The sequence below is a fragment of the Nyctereutes procyonoides genome, unplaced genomic scaffold, assembly GCF_905146905.1.
Source record: "Nyctereutes procyonoides isolate TBG_1078 unplaced genomic scaffold, NYPRO_anot_genome, whole genome shotgun sequence".
Taxonomy (NCBI): domain Eukaryota; kingdom Metazoa; phylum Chordata; class Mammalia; order Carnivora; family Canidae; genus Nyctereutes; species Nyctereutes procyonoides.
Genome location: NW_026575030.1, coordinates 25,528,339 through 25,545,555, shown reverse-complemented (window position 1 = coordinate 25,545,555; position 17,217 = coordinate 25,528,339). Strand labels below are relative to the sequence as shown.

Sequence of the window (17,217 nt, the reverse complement as noted above, 5' to 3'; positions counted from 1 at the left end):
GGCCATTGCTGCTGCCTGCCCTGAGAGAAAAGTCTCTCAAAGAGAAAAAAGAGAAGGGTGGCTTCTAGTGCACCCCTGCAGACAGGAAAATATATAATGATGCCAAGGGAATCTGTCAGAAAACCCTCTTGTCATTGGAGGAAAGGTAATCAGAGTGCCCCCTGCCTTTTCAAGAATTTTTATTTCTCGGAAGAGCTGGGATAGTTCTTCAGGAGCATGGTAGAGGAAGGTATCTTCGAGAACAGGGAATTAGGGAAAGGATACAGATCTTTCTTGCTGATCTGAAGCACAACAGAAGGGAACTAAATCTTTTTTTAATTAGCGTGAACAGCCCGGCCTGGTGAAATATGGTCTCTTGCTGAGGAGTTGCTGCCAACAAGATAAGGTGGAGAAGATAAAGCACAATGACTTAGGCTGAATGGACGCAAATACTGGATGTTTCTTCAGCTCTGGGGAGGCTTGGCCACCAGACTGATGATGGATGAGAGTCTGGGTACGTGGGTAAGAGCAGAGTTAGAGGAGTTTGTTCTGGAAAGGTTGGAGTTTGGGAAGAAGTTATGTGAGTGGTTGTCTTAGTTTGGGTCATCTGGGGGGAGTGCCCAGGAAGCACTGCAGAGAGGGGAAGGGACAGGGAAGTAAGGAAGCTAAGGAAGCTAATAAGAAGGGCATTACTGGGGCAGCCTGGGTGGCCCAGCTGTTTAGCGTCTGCCTTCAGCCCAGGTGTGATCCTGGAGCCCTGGGATCAGGTCCCGCGTCGGGCTCCCTGCGTGGAGCCTGCTTCTCCCTCTGACCCCCTCTCTCTGTGTCTCTCATGAATAAATAAAATTTTTTTTAAAAAGGGCATTATTGGACACTGCCACCATGAGCGGTAGAGCTTAATCCTTCTGGAAGTTGCAGAGGGCCAGGGCCAAACACAGGCCTCAGAGGGGAGGGCAACAGAGCTGGTGTGTTTGTCCACCGATGCCCGTCTGTCACTGGTTGAGGGCTGCGTCTGGGGCCATTGGATCCCAGCACCTCTGCTGGGTTCTGGTTGGGGCATTGGGCAGAGTTGCAGGTGTGGTGCAGGCAACTGGAAGTGGCTGGTCAGCACCGGATGGTGCTCACTGGTGGGATGTAGGCGGGCCACTAGCAACTTCCATACTGGTTAGTTTCAAAAATTGGTTTAAAGGTATTAACTGCTTTACTAGTAACAAAGTTTAATTTTTCATCAAGACCTCTTTATATTAAGGAACATTAGGAAGGCACTCCAGCCCCCCGCACCATCAGAGATAACCACCTTACTGCTTGAAACCATGAAACCAGAACCATGAACCAGAAGCTAGCAGTCATCTTGGTTCTGCCTCAAGTCCTCCCCTCACCCCTTGCCTGCGGATCGCTGACCAGGCCCTTCAAGTCTACTCCAGAATGCTCAGGAAATGACCCACATCTGTCCCTGTGGATATTAGTCCAGGGCAGTGCTGTCTTTTGCTGGGACTGTTGTAACAGCCTGCTCCTGGGCTTTGTGCACTCACTTTTCTTTCAGTTTCTTGAACCTACAGGCTTTTTTGGGGGGCGGGGGGAGGGGGGATGCTCCTCCTCTCTACTACATCCCAGTCCAACTCTAACGATGATTTGCTTGTTCTTATCTTTTAGGTCTGGCTGTCACTTCTTCACTAAAGATCTGCCTCTCTAAAGAACGATCTCCCCTTCCCAAGTCAGTTCCTGTTTGGCTTGTTTTGGCATGTTTCACAATTCTTAATTATTTTGTTTGTTTATTTCATCAGTCTCCCTCTTCAAGATGTACCCTCCATAAGGGCAACGATCATATCTATCTCCTGCACCAGATCCCACAGGGGGTTGCCAGATTTAGCAAATAAAAATACAGGCTTCTATGTCCATACTTGTACTAAAACTTAATTCAGGTTTTATCTGAAATTCAAATTTACCTGGGCATCTTGTGTTTCATTTGGCAACCCTAGTTCCTAGGCCCTGATACATGGCTGACTCTCACTACATGTTCTTAAATCAAAACTTGAGAGCAGCATATCAAAATTGCTATAAGGGTAACAAAGTGGGAGGAATGTACTAAAACTATCAAACTAAAGTAGTGAAAAACACACTTGCCATTCTTTTGATTCTGATTTGATAGTCTTCTCTCCCCCAGAGAACCTAATCAGCTCACCCTCAAAGTCTTGGACAGCCTAGTGCTCTAGCAGGGGTGCTGGCCACAGGCGGGGGCTGTTAGCAACAGTGTTAGTGCACTGTACTGCCTTAATATTCTGTGGCTCTGTGCTGCACTGGGACCTTGATCTTCTTTGGCCCTGATCTCCCCTGACTGTGAGCTCGCTAAGGGAGGGGAGAGATGACTCCTTCCTTCTCAGTCATTCACCCTCAGCATCTCACTCTGTAGACGGCACATAGCAAGGACTCACTGAATGGTTGCCAAATGGACTGATAAATGAGTGCATAGTAGGGGAGCTAAGGGAGCTAACCACTCTGGTTTGACCAGACCTGAAAGTTTCCTGAGACATGGGACTTTCAGCGGGAAAACCAGGGCATTTGGTCCCCTCAGTGAATGATGCTCATTCTTCGTGGCTGGGCTTTTTGTCCGTAATCATTTATATTGGCTGCTACATGACTATCATGATTAGATAGCCTGCTGGCCTGGCTGCCCATGTGTTTTAGGAAGACACGGGATGTTTGGAGCTCTGCTGAACTCTTGTGCTTCTCTATGCCTGGGACCATGACCTTGGCTTCAGCCTCCGTTCATGGTCCTTCCTCGTGACTTGGTCTTGTGGCCTGTGGTAGACACTCTGGGTTTGCACTCCTGGGATAAAGGCATTCAGGTTGAACTCATGTGAAGGGCTCTTAATCTTGAGACGATCTCATGGGCCCCTAATGTGGCCATGACAGGTATCATCAAGACCTGATTATGACCACTAACTACTTACCCAGAGCACCAGCCAAGTATTTATTGAGTAATTAAGCTGACACAGAACTTTCCAAATACATTTCTACAAATGTCTGAATTACTTGACTGTGAAAAAATGAGTTCTCATTTTAACCAACCTCCCCACCCCATACTACCAGAGGACATGAAATTCTAAACAAAACCACACAATTCCATTTTTAATTTTGGCAGCAAATGCTCCAGTCTCAGTTAGGTCCTGCTGGTTTCCTGGAATCAGGGGTGAAGTGGCTCTTGAGAGGTTCCCAGCACTTATAGTAGTTCTCATCCAAACAACTAGAGGTCTTGAGCCCCCACTTGGTGACGGCCATACTTAGAGAAGATTCAAACATAAATGCCTGTAGGAAATGAGGAGGGGGACGAGAAAGAAGAAGTGAGATGGATAATAAAACATATTTGATTACACGTCAAAGAAAAAGATGTAGGTAGGCAGAATCTGAATAATAAATCGCGGGTGCTGACGTGGGGAGGACCGCAGGCCTTGGGTTCTGACTCTGGCTCGGCCACTTATGTAACTGAGACTAACTTCTCTGAGCTCCACGTTTCATTCTATAAAACAGAATTGGGCCCATAAGCCTCACATTGTCCTTACGGCATTACGGAGCTAAATTTGCTAGATCCAAGGGCAGAAAGGGAGAGTTCGAGGACTGTTCATCTTCTTAGAAACCATCACATACTGAGGCTATGTCCTTGTGGGGAGGCCCTGCTCCCCATTTTGCAGAGGAGGAAACTATGGCTCAAAGCCGGGAAATGGCTTGTCAGGTGATGGTAGTAAGAAGTGGCAGAAATGGGATTTGAGTTCTCTTTTTCAGGACTCCAACCAAGAGATGGGCTGGGAAAAGAGGAAGGAGGAAAAGGGAGAGTGAGGAGGAGGAGGAGAAAGGAAGGAGGAGGCAGGCAGGACTGTAGCACTTTCAAGAACCCTATTCTAGAAGACTCCGAATGGTGGATGCCCTGCTGTGTTCAGGTTTTTGTCTCCAACAGAAAGAATATGCACATGCTCTGTGCAGCTTAGACATTCTGGCTTCACCAATTGCTGATTTTCCTATCCACTGAAGCTTTTAAATATAAAATAAAAACAAAAACGGAATAAAACCCTACAATTCTTTTGTGTTCACATTACTGGAAATTTAGAAAATATAAATGCACAAAAGGAAGTTAAAGTTCTCTTGTGTCACACCCCAGAGAACCCGTGTTAGTACTGGTGTCTAATGTACATGAGCCTCCCTATACCTATAAACAAGGGAGATGATTGCCCCTGTCTGCCTTCCCATGACAAGCTTAACGTGAGGACCAGATGAGATCACATGGAGGTGCTGTGCATGTTATGAACACTATCTGGAGATAAGGGTTATTATTATGGCTGTTCTTGTTGTATTTCTGAGGACTGCTTAAGAGCCTTGCTGTCTGACTAGAGCGACAAAACCCCATTCCAGTTGAGCTGTGGAGGCAGTATTGAACAAAGTTTATTTATTCCAAACCGGAATAAGGATAAGGTGTATAGATGGGCCTAGGTCCCAATTATATAATGGGAAATGAGGATGGAGACCCAAAGTTAGGTCTAGGCAAAGTGACCCTAACCTGGACCCTAACCCTGCCAGGTATCCTGAACTCCCTACCCAGCTTCTGTCCTGCCCTTAATCCCTTATAAGGATAGCTCTTTCTGGCTAGTTCCCCAAGCCTTAGGCAATTCCCAAGGTCTTGCTCCTCATAAAAACAGCCCTGTCATTGCTTCTCTGATGCAGAACACTGCTCCCTGATAACACTAACTATCGAGAGCCAAGTTGGGCACCAAAGGTTACTAAGTGGCAGGTCTAGGGTAGCCCATGTACCCCAAAGAGACTTTGGAGGCAATAGCTTAATGGAAATTGTCAAACCACATCTCACAGAGAAGTAGGGTTGCACAGAAATTCTGCAAAGGCTCTTGGATAGGGAAAGAGCCAAGGTCAAGTAGGTGGGACTTTGCACCTTTCCCCTTGCAGATCAGCTCCATCAACTCTGGTCCTGGAACTGGGACTGAAATCAAACTTCATTGGATAGAGAGACAGATAATGCTCTCTGTTTGCAAGCTAGGCATGGAGTCAGGCAGGCCTGTGCTATTGATTTTATTAAAGTCAGGTTACACTGAAGGCATTTGTTTGAAAAGGTAAAGCAAATTTGCATATGATTTAGCATAAAATTACTCCTTGTGGTCCATAAACTCCACCTCCAAGAATTCAAAAGTAAAATAAAAATCAAGTACCGCAGCCAACTGCAATTGTGTTCAGCCTCAATGTTTATAGCTTGATACAGGAAGAATACAAAACAGGTTTCAATCCCATCAATTTCATCCCATGCCAAAGGAGAGCAAAAGAAAATGAGAAAGCCACTGAGAACCGCTGCTCACAAGCCCTGACTATAGTGAAGAAAGGCTTCCTGATTCTCCTTGGCTTGAGAACGCCACTGAAGGTGACATCCTGCATCCCTGGGTACTGTAGTGTAGCCCTAGAGGGTCACCTCAAAAAGCAGAGATGATTCTGGGACACAGCGTATATACTCTGGGCTGCATACAGGTAATATTCACAATATTCCCTTATATCTGAACAGTGCTAGACAGTCTGTAAGGTTAAATATAGCCACCTGCTGAGGTGGACACCACACCCATTCTACAAATGGGGAAAATGAAGCACAGAGAAGTTAAAGTGACTTGTTCAAGGTCATGCAAGAACTAAGAGCTAGGATTTGATCTCAGATCTGACTCAAGTCCAAAGTTCTTTCCACCCTTCCACATCAGGAATCTAGTATACACACAGGGGTGTGTGCATACACACATGGGAATAAATAAACACACAGACACACACTCTCCTCTCTTGACTCCTCTGTGACTTTGGAAAAATGAAAAAAAAAACAACAACAACAACAACAACAAAAAACTAGCCAGTACTCTCAAGAAAGTTGGGGAGCCCAGAGACTGCCAGAGCCTGGCATTCAATTTGCTTACCATGGTACCATCAGCAATCCTCTCGGGTGCCAAATTGGCTTTGCTGGCCTTCTCAAAGCAGTCAGCATCAGGCCCGTGGGGGGTCATTGAGCTGTGCAGGCTGCCTCCTCCTGGCAGGAATCCACCCTGCTTTGCCTCATAATGACCTTTGATAAGTCCCATGAATTCACTCATGCAGTTCCCTGGGAAGGTTGAAATAGTATTATTTTTAGTATCCAATCAAGACTGGTAAAGTACCAAGACCTCTCAAGCATTATGTCTATGGAATGCCAAGAAGATAGGAGAATTTTATAATTTTTTTTAGGATTACTAAAGAATACAGATAGATGGGAGGGAGGGGAACCTGCAAAACATTCATTAGTGTGGAACTCCTGGTGGGCAAAAGTCTACTTGATAGACGTGCGGATTATCAGAGGTCTTAAGCTCCACTGCCTGAAAGAAAGAATGTTGGATCTAAAGAAAACCATAGCCCAGAGAAGAATTTTAATAATAATTAAAGTGAAAGTTATAATAAAGAGTGGTGGGCTCTGTCATCTAGGCTTATAAGCCCTATATTAAAACCATCTTCTTTTCTTTTCCTTTTTTTAAAAGATTTTATTTATTTACTCATGAAAGACAGAGACAGAGAGAGAGGCAGAGGGAGAAGCAGGCTCCATGCAGGGAGCCTGACATGGGACTTGATCCCAGGACTCCAGGATCATGCCCTGAGCTAAAGGCAGGTGCTAAACTGCTGAGCCACCTGGGAATTCCCTCATCTTCTTTTCTAGATCTGATCTGATCCTCCTCCAAATAGCCTCACAGTAGTACATGGTATCACCATATTTCTGGTTCCCAATTCAGAAAACTGAGATGAAATGTGTATGTGTGGGAATGTGTTGATGGAAGATTCATGTAATGGAAAGAACCCTGGACTTGGAATCTATTACCAAATGATAATCTCTGTGAAAGTATCTTAGCAGCTGTAAAAATTGTCCATAAATGCTATATAGTCTAACAAACATTATCTTCTGTATCTGAACAGAATATAATATTTCATCTTATATTCTATTCTCCAAAATGCCTCTTAGGTTCATTCTTTTTTTCTGTTTCCATTGATATTCTCTTTATAGAATTCTAAAATTTTAAAATTGGAAAGGATCACTATTTCTACTCAATACAGAAGAATATTCTATATCATTCCTGACTGATTACTTCCTGGGGTCTGCCTGCATGCTTCCTGTGAATGGAAGCTCTCTACTCAACAAAGCAACCTAGTATATTATTAAAAGCTCTGGGTGTTAGTAATTTCTCTCATATTAAATGGAAACTTGCTTTAATCTAAGTTAAGCACATTGGTCTTAGTTGTGCTTTCTGGAGTCAACAAAATTTAACGAAAATCACCACATTCCCACTCTTTCAATCATATGTTTCTATTGAAATAAAGCTCTTTTTTAAACAAAGAAATAAAGCTCTTTATTAGAACAACAACACACTTAGAGCAAGAATTAAATACAATACCTGAGAAAATTTAAATGCCTTTTCATTCATTCACCCATCTACCCACACTTGTCCATTCCCTACCCCATTCATCTGTCTATCCATCCATCCATCCACATACGTAATTGGACACTGTGCTAAGTGCTATGATAGAGAGGAGTAAGTCACAGCCCCTCCAAAGTTACTCTAATAGTCTTTCCTGTGAGAGGGCTGAGAGTGCAGACTATGAACAGAGCAGAGAGCTATGGCATTGGCAACCCTTGCAAAGCTGGACATTTGGCATGATAAATGCCCCAGCCCTCTTCCTTACATGTGAAGTATAACTGAGTGCCAAAATATTTCTGTCATTGCCTAGGCAACCATGTTCATCTTGCCTAGGAAACAAAATGCTGCTGCAGGCCCCTATAGAAAAGGTAAGACCCAGATCATAGCTCTACTCATTGCTCCATGAAGCAGACATAGAGGAAAAGAAGTAACTATAAGCATAATGTGCCTATATTTTTTTTTAATTTTTTTTTATTTATTTATGATAGTCACACACAGAGAGAGAGAGAGAGAGAGAGAGAGAGAGAGAGAGAGAGGCAGAGACACAGGCAGAGGGAGAAGCAGGCTCCATGCACCGGGAGCCCGACGTGGGATTCGATCCCGGGTCTCCAGGATCGCGCCCTGGGCCAAAGGCAGGCGCCAAACCGCTGCACCACCCAGGGATCCCCAATGTGCCTATATTTTAAAAACAGTTCTGCTCGTGACTGAAATATGCTGTCACACTCCTCAATCTAGGTGTCCTCAGGGTCACCTTCATGGTTTAATTTTAAGAAGAGAGCAGTACAGAATTCAGCTTTGATCTGAATATGAATTTAGGTAGCAATGACTTTGGTGATGACATTTCTATATCGTTTTCTATATTTCAAAGGACAGAGGGAGGGTAGACCTTGCCTCTCTGATTAATGTTGAATCCAGTTGACTCAAATACATTAAGATGACTGGAGGCAATATTTCTACAGAAATAATTCTCCACTTTTCCTATAAAGTCACATCAAAGTAGCAAAGATTTTGATTATTGCTAAAGCAATAGTTTTAATATCTCTGGAAAAAATAATCTCTAACTTGGGGTTCTGTGGCTTTTCCCACTAACACAGGCAACCATACCTTTCAGATATTTATCTATCCTGGGCCAAATGTACTTGAGAGTCTTTTAAAAAAATTATAAGAGGCATTTCACAAGGTCATTTGTTTCAGGTGACTGAACTACAAACCAAAGTAGCTTGAAAGCTGTAACATAATAGCAAACGTGTCTAACTTAGATGGTGGCTCTATTGGCCTTCTCCTTGGTTGGGTGATGAGCCACAGGCCAGTGCTTCTCAACATGTGGCCTATAGACCTTCTGTGTCAGAATCCTCTGACTTGTTAACTCAAAATGCAGATTCCGAGGTTCTATCTCCGAACCAACTAATTATACTCTCTGAGAGTGGGTGCTGGGATGAATTTTTTTTAGTAGGCATTCTAAGTGATTTTTATATTCTCAATGTTCTGAAAGTGTGGTTCCTGAAACAGCAGCATCAGCAACATATAGGGACTTGTTACAAAGGCAAATTCTCATGCCCCACCCCGGACCTACTGAAGCAGAAATTCTGAGGGTGGGGCCCAAGAATCTGTGTTTTAACAAGCCCTTCAGTGACACTGACACATATGAAAATTTGAAAACCTCTGTATAAAGTAACCTCAACACAATAACTCTGTGAAATAGTGAATTATCAAGGACTAGCATGTAAGGTACAGGCTAAGCTAAAGTAATTCTCTCTCCTGGACAGCAGATCCTCTAGGGGACTAACTTCCAGGAGAACAGTCAGGGCCTGTGAGGAGCCTGACACTCAGAAAATATAGTAGTTTGCTTTGACTGTATTTATGAAGTATCTGGTGTCTTTGTAGTGGTAATTGATTGTATCCTTTTCTCCACCATAATGGTGTCACCTGAAAAAGGTGGTGCTGGAATTTGACCATTAAGTGCCTTTCTTCCATACTTCCATACCTTCTATAAATGCCTAAATTGCCAATTCAGTGCACTGCTATGTCTTGGGGAGCTGGGGGACCTGGGAGCTAGTATATATAAGTCAGAAGGCCTGAGGTTGACTAAGGAAAGGGAATTGTTTTTAAGACTGTTCCAAATGAAATGCACCTCAGAGTCTTTCCAGAGCTCTGTGTACAAAAATGCAATCTCCAGGAAGTGGAATTGTACATTGACCTTTAGGTTGGATTTACAGCTGGCTAGTGTACAATTAAAAATGCCAACTTCATTAAGTGTGGCTATGAAATATCTTATTCATTCTTGGTGATGCATTTAGTGATTAAAGAAATGTTTATTAGATGGTGAAATAGAGACTTACTGTGATAATAAGGAGGCCTGAAAGTCTTGTCAGCAACCCCCCATCGAGGCGGGAAGATGACAAAATCAGCAACAGCCACTCCAGGACGGACAGATTTGGCGGTCAACACTGTGAAGATGGATGGGTCCTGTGAAAGCACAGAGACACTGAGCCCACAGTAAAAGGGTGGTGACTGGACAATGGTACACATGTCATCCACATGGAAAAAGGCTTTCTGAGTTGGCTCTAATTTTTTTAATTTTTTTTTTAATGTAGGCTCCAGACCTATAGCCTAGAGCCCGCATTGTGCCCAACCTGGGGTTTGAAAACACAATCCTGAGATCAAGATCTGAACTGAGGTCAAGAGGCCAAGGCTTAACCTACTGTGCCACCCACATGCCCCAACACTGTAATTTCTGATCAAGCCACACAGGGCAGGCTAAGAAGTCTGGGCTTGTCGTTGAGGTGCAGAAATCACTCATCTGACTTTCCCTTCTTGCTGTGCTTGAAGAAAAATGAATTAACACCAGTTAAGAGGATTTGGAGCTGCTTTTTCACCCTGCTGAGCCCCCATTTCAAGTGAGTATTACCCTGTGGTCTGAGAATCAGTCGTGCCTGCCTCCCAATCTCAGGTCAGGGTGACCAGAGCTGGTATGTGCCACAGGGAGTTCTCCACAGAAAGGATGCTTGGAGTGAGGTGGAAATAGAAATAAAATAGTACCCAACTTTTGGTATAGTTGTAGGATATAGTTCTCTTTGGGTGCATCACGGAGATTCCAGGTGGTACCCTCATTACTTTCTTTCCCTTGTTTGACTCTCAGGTCTAAATTATACCAATTACATCATTAGTTTGGGGAGTGGTAATGTAGAAGGCATAGGCTGGGGGACAATATTACGATTTCAAAAGAATTTTGGATTTTTCAATGGAAAGATTGAGATTCAACTTAATTGAAATCAATTATCATGTTTGCTTTCACATGCTGGGGTCTGGGATTCAAAGATGGTTGAGATCAATTTCTTGCCCCTTTAGCATTGTTGGTGGCAGTGGTCTGGGGGCTGGAGGAGTCATAAAACAGGTAAGTAAACAACTAATCACAGTAAGGTGCCAAGGTCAATCTAGCCTTATAAATAGAAATCCAAGGGAGTATAGAATGCCTGCCTACCTGAGAAGATCAGGGAAGGCTTCAGAGAGGAGGTGGTATTTGAGGAAGTTCTTGAAAAATGAAAGGAGAAAGAAAAAGGAGGGCAAGAGGAAGGAAGGAAAGAAAGGAAAAGACATTTTAAGCACAGAAAATAGAAAAGGCATCAAAAAGCACAGAAATTTTGCTAAAAGGCAAAAAGGCTAAAGCCCAGAATTCATTTACAGAAGGGAGAGAGGGTAAGAGCTGGTACTGGAAAAATGAGTCTAGGGCCAGATGGTGGAGAGCATCCAACACCACGCTTCAGAGCTCAGAAAATCCTAAACCATGGGGAGGCTGCAAGGTTTTCTCATGCAGCAGTAGAATGGTCGGAGCTGGATTTTGGAAGAATAACTGTAGCAGCACTACAGAGACTGAACCTGTGCAAAGGCAAGCCCCGAACCCACCGCTATCACCATGAGACTTTATACTTCTTCATCTGTCTTGAGAAATGATCTGAAACTGTTAAAGAAAATGTAGTGAGGCTCAAATAAAGCTCTATCAGTGTCTCTGGATCACTTTTCATGCTGTTTTGGGCTTGATGCCTCATTTTCTATTCCCTTTTGGTTTCGTTACAAGTTGTCTCTCTTCAAAAGGTAGTTTTGTTCCCCTAGAGATAAGCTGAACTGGCTTAGAGTAATCTTTCTGTCTTTGGTTCTCTGGCTCCTGCTCTAATTATCCCTCCAGCTTTTGGGTTAAGTTAATCTATCATGAACTAAGCTACAAAATGAACTTTCCCACAGGGTCTCAGAGCTAGCACTTTATCACGAATGTGGGGCCTTGGGGGCTTAGGGACCTATTTGTGGCCCTCTAATTGAGTGAAAAATATGACCGAGTTCACATTTTAGAACATCCTTTGTTTTAAATTCAAGCACTGAACATTCTGAGGAACTTCAGAAGAGGACTATCTGCTCCATCATTGCTAAAAACAGCCAGGAGTGGAGGTACCTGAGTAGGCAGCCGGACCCAGCAGACTCAGCATTTGTGAGCAGGACAAGAAAGAACTTTCCAAATCCAGAGCTGTTTCTTTCTTATCACTTTATCACTAACATTAGCAGTTGGTTTCTTTTGGGGATACATTGGCCAAGAAGATACTAAGTTTTAACCATCTATAGGAGTTGCTGTGATACTCTATAAGAACTAAGCTGTGTTCAAGGGTGAGTGTTGCCTGTCAGGCTTGGCTCCCCCAATAGCTTGTTATTTCCTCTTTCATCAAAGCTTTGCTGCAGATGATTCAAATTCCTGTCAACACAATGACTATATCTTGGGCTTCCAAGGGTGACACTGGAAATGCTAAATCTGTGAATATCAGGGACCTAATATGGATACCTCCCACCCATTGGCTGCCCTATCCTCAGGGCCCCTCCATGGTCCAGACTTACTGCATGGTCAAAGGCCACCGAGTTAATGACCATGAAGTTCTCCAAGTTGTACTTGTAGGGGGTGTAGTTCCCATGCCACGCCACGACATTGAATGGGGAGACATTCTGATCAAAAAACAAAACAAAACAAAATAAAAAACAGGAAAGGGTAATCTTAGCGTTTAATGCCTTTGTAGCTGTGCTTCCACAGTTTGTACTTGGCATCATGGTCTCGCTTTTTGATTTGATTTTGCTCAGAATTTAATAACACCATCCTTTGGGAGAAGTATAACCCCGAATCATTTTGTGGTTGCTTCACATGCCTTCAAACCATCCCCTTCCTGCTAAACCACTAACCCTATTTTTCCAGTTCATAAGCTGCAGCTGCCTCTGATTCCATGTGCAGCAGAAGCACAGCACATTCTCCAAGTAGTGCCTTTTCAACAATTTTTAACACAGTTGTGAGAAACTGTGGATGTCAGCAATTCTCCGACAATCTGGGCCACCGTCTGGGTTTCCTGGTGCACTTGCTGGGACTGCTCTCCAGGTAATTGCTGCCTAGAGAAGCTTCTGGTACACTGTCTGGGTTGGTGAGTTCAGGAAGGTGAGATGGTATCTAAGAGTTCCAGCCTCAAGAACTTAAGTTTTCAGAGCAATCCCAATGTGATCCTTCTTGGGCCTGCTCTGGAATAGGAGAGGATCAGCGCTCTGTTACACAAAGGTGGTCCCCACGGCAACTATGCTTCTGTTCTGGAAACAGAATCTAACTCAGAATATTCTAAAAATTTTACTGAAGAGCCTACTTACAGAGGAGAGATTAGGGTTCAGTGAACTGGCTAGATACGCTGAGGTTTCTGAGCCTAGTAACAGTGGGAAGACCTGGCCATTCCAGGGCCTGTGGGATATGGGAAGAACAAGTTGTTACAGGATTCCAGCAACAGCTAGAACCATGAAGGGGCTGCCTGGTGGTGTGTTGGTAAATTATTTAGCAACTAGCAACTAACTCTCAAAAGAAAAATGCACTGTTTTTATAGCATTTGCTAATTTCTTGGGTATAAATATTCTTACCACGATCAGTTTTGAGCTACTATTGTAATGTTGCTGAACACAAAGCTGGGAAGAATGTGTGTATCAGTTCTTGCATGCCAGTATGAACTGGCTCCAGCATGCCACTGGGGCTATCCAACAAGAGCTGAGATCATGGAGGGTTGCAGTCACACATAGGGAAGAAAAGGAGAAGAAAAACTCCCAACTTTTTTGTCTTTCCTCCTGCCTTCCAATTTCCTGTGAGTACCTCGCACTGGTTGAACCCAACCAAAAACCAGCTGGCTGGGGAGCCCATGCAGGTCAAGCTCCTAGGGTACAGGTCATGGCAGAGAAGGGATAATGGATCAGTGTGGGTGCTCAGATAGAAAATAATCAGCAGAGTCCACTTAGGAAGCAGAAACCCATGGAACTGCTGGCCACCTCTGGAATAGTGGTTCTCTATCAATTAAATTCAAAAATAATATGGGGAGCATGCCTCTGATGAATGTAGGTTTTCACACCTCATGCCCAGAAGCTATCGTTTTTGTCAAGCTGGAGTAGTATCGAAGGATCCACATTTTAAATAACTTCCCTTAGAATTTCTGATGCAAATGGCCTCTAAACCACATTTTGAGAAATCCTGACCCAGACAATATGAAGGTGACAATGTGTCAACGAGGCTGGCAATTAACTCTCAGGGGTTAATTTTAAGTGCCAAACTAGTTGGCCTCTGCTGATGAGCATACCTTCTAAATGCTGTACAAGGAAAATAATATGCCTTGGAAATAGAAGCTATAGGTCAAAAAAATAAAAATAAAAATAAAAAAAAAAAAAAAGAAGCTATAGGTCAAAGGGGCCAAAATAGTGGTAATAAATAATGGTAAAAAGAAGAAATCTTTGAATTATTTTGGTTATATAATTACATTCTGCAAATATATATTCAGTATATTAATAATATAATATATACTAATATATCAACAATTACATGTTATGTTATTATTATTATCCATTCTTTTACCTATCTCCTGAGTTTACAGGCTACTGGTATAAACTAAGTCAAGTTAATTAACTGAGTTCTACTTATTTTATATTAGTCATAGCTTGTATTTGATCTGCTTGTTTACTCATTTTCCTTTTCATAACATATTACCCTGCCTGTATATTATATTTTACACACCATTTTAAAGACCTACATTTTTCCAGGATTTTTATTGCTTGGTGAGGAGAAAGAGCACAACATTTGGAGTCAAACAGATATAGGTTCTAATACTAGTTCTGCCATTTACTATGACATTTGGTAAATTATATGTCACTACCTTTTCATGCCTACAAATGAGGCAAATAGTACCTTATTTGTAATATCTTAGTAGTATGGTAAAGACAAAAGGATATAATATATGTAAAATATTTAACACTGGCCTTAGCAAACAGTAGGTGCTTAATAATTCCCTTTCTGTCTGCTGACCTCTCTTACTTTACCTGTTTGGCAGCAAATAGCTTCCCCTGGTATTTATTAATCACAGTGTAGCCACCTGGTACTTGGCGATCTTCATACCAGGCAACAGGTATCAAAAAATCACGAGGATTGGCCAAGCCATTGGCTCCTAGAACACAGAGACCCAAAAGTTTTTTAGACAATAGGAAAGATGCCCACAGTTGCACAAAGAGAAAGGGTTCTCTTCCACGTCAAGAGCCGTTCCACAATTTGTTTTCATTGTTCAAAGGCTCATTGGAATCCCAGTCTGGTACCGTTCTAGGAGGAGCCAAGGAATTTGATCAGGAAAAAGAATTATGAAAATCATCATCATGATCACCAGCATCACCTCCTAAAGTTGTAGAGTAAATATGGTTTAGCAACCGTGTTACATGCATTATTGCATCACGGCAGCTGAGGGGAGAGGATGAGACTAGAAAAGAGGTAAAGGGAATTTCTGATAGAATACTAGAACTTTCCTCCAAGAAAACCATGATGATTCTAGAACTCATCTCCAGTCCTTGATCTCAGAAAGGAAGGGTTACATACTGTTGCCTCGGCATGCCTCTACTTCTCAGAACTCAGAATCAATCCAAGTCTGCAAAACTGCTCTCCAGCCTGACATATCTGTCTGCCACTCAGGAGAAAAAGCATTCAGGACTTGCTTGCTTACCTTTGCTTAGGAGTGAGTGTTGCCTCCAGAGAAAGAAAATAAATCAAAAGACCAAAAATAAAAAGTGTAAGTGCAAAAACATAATTTAACTCTGAGAGGAGAGACCTGGGGAGTGTTTTATCATTTCCATCTCCTGGGGTTAAAAAATATAAGCCCCCAACTGGTTAGTAAATTATATATATTTTTGAGGGTACATGTTCCATGGAACCTGCAGTCTATGCTGACTGTAGAGCAGCAGGAAGCCAGACTGAAGTGGGAAGAGCGGGTGGTGAGCAGAATGACAGACGGCCCACCATGGCTCCAGCTGCCTCTCTGCTGCCTCCCACCTTCCTCTGACTATTTGGATCTCCCCAGGGGAGTGACCAGAAGGCACATGCTGGCCTGTCCTGCTTTACTCTAAAAAGCTGTTGACAAGGAAAGGAAGAACTGGGAGGTGTGGCCACCACCTTTAGCAAACATGTCAAAGATGAAACCAAGGGCCAATTTTCGCAGCCACTCTTTTCACTCTAAGAGATGTTTTGAGAACAACTCCTCCTACCACCTTCACTTCTTTCCTGCATCTCCTGCCTCCAGTTTGCCAGAAGAATCGGGGGTGGGGGGACCTTGATTCACTTTTGAAAGTTTTAATCTTACCTCATGGAGGCTGCCTCATGGAGGAGATTTCCAGCTCCTTCATGGCTCTGAATTAATGTGTAGATTTTGTGGAATGTGCCGAGTGGGAATGTTAGGTATGTAGATGATACATCTTTTGGTCTATATCCCTTTCCATAGGAATATAGCCCTTGTTTAATGGCTTTCACTATGTTGTTGTCTACATACAACTTATTGACTTAAGAACATAATCTCCTTCCTATTCACAAAGTTCGTTCCCACATGTATGTCTCTGCTTAAGCAGTTCTCTTTCCTTTTTATTTGTCCTCAAATTTTCATCAAGATTTAGTCAATCTTACCTCTTCTATAAAGCTATTCCTAGTGACTTTGGCCCCTAGTAACCCAAACTTCTACATCCTTTAGGGTATATACTGTATAATCAAAAATCTATTATATACCTTCTGTTCTCCAACGGTCTATATGCTACTCTAGAAAGAGATTTATAATGGGTTGACTTTGGTTGTTTACTTTTATGTATGTATTTTATGAGGCTTTTGTTACCCCTGGTGTGATTCCTATCAGTACCCTTAGCACAACATAGAGACAAGACTAGCTGATGGATAGATATACACTGATGAGCTAATTAATGATTTCATTTCATCAGCTGGGTCAGCCATTGTAAAGAATCCCTGACCTTGGAGGGCTGAAAAAAAGTGTCTTGGATTGCTTAGAGAGTTTTAATAGGTTTCTGAAATTCCCAGCTACACTTGGTCTAGAGAAGTTGTCTAGACAGGAAAGTTGAAATTTGAGTGAGATAATGAGGGGAGAAAGATAATGAAGGAAGAAGGATGTTTAACTCTCAGGCGATTATCTGTCCTATATCTCAAGGGAGCCTAAAAGCTTGTAGTGAGGATTTACCAATTGGTCCCAGGTCAGGCAACTCAAAGTGGACACCGTAGACTTCCAGGATGTAGCCCCTGGTCTCCTCGAAGACATCTATGCTGAACCGCATTCCTCTCTGGAACGGGAAGTAGATGGTGGTGTGCACTCCCAAATCATACCTGTAGCTATAAAGAAGCTGCCCCAGGGACACCTGGATGGCTCAGTGGGTGAACATCTGCCTTGGGTCTGGGATCGAGTCCCGCATG

General features: G+C 43.0%; 1 protein-coding gene across 1 annotated transcript in view; it reads right to left on the bottom strand.

The window, feature by feature from the left end:
• Positions 1 to 2,923: 2,923 nt before the first annotated feature.
• Positions 2,924 to 17,217, bottom strand: part of HGD (homogentisate 1,2-dioxygenase) — a 42,045-nt gene continuing 27,751 nt past the window's right edge. The window contains exons 9-14 of the mRNA XM_055316464.1: positions 16,988 to 17,087; positions 14,811 to 14,935; positions 12,327 to 12,431; positions 9,788 to 9,914; positions 5,928 to 6,109; positions 2,924 to 3,285 (exon numbers count right to left, since the gene is read on the bottom strand). Of these exons, the coding sequence (XP_055172439.1) occupies positions 3,136 to 3,285; positions 5,928 to 6,109; positions 9,788 to 9,914; positions 12,327 to 12,431; positions 14,811 to 14,935; positions 16,988 to 17,087 (789 nt within the window). The 3' untranslated portion in view covers positions 2,924 to 3,135. The remainder of the gene's footprint in view (positions 3,286 to 5,927; positions 6,110 to 9,787; positions 9,915 to 12,326; positions 12,432 to 14,810; positions 14,936 to 16,987; positions 17,088 to 17,217) is intronic.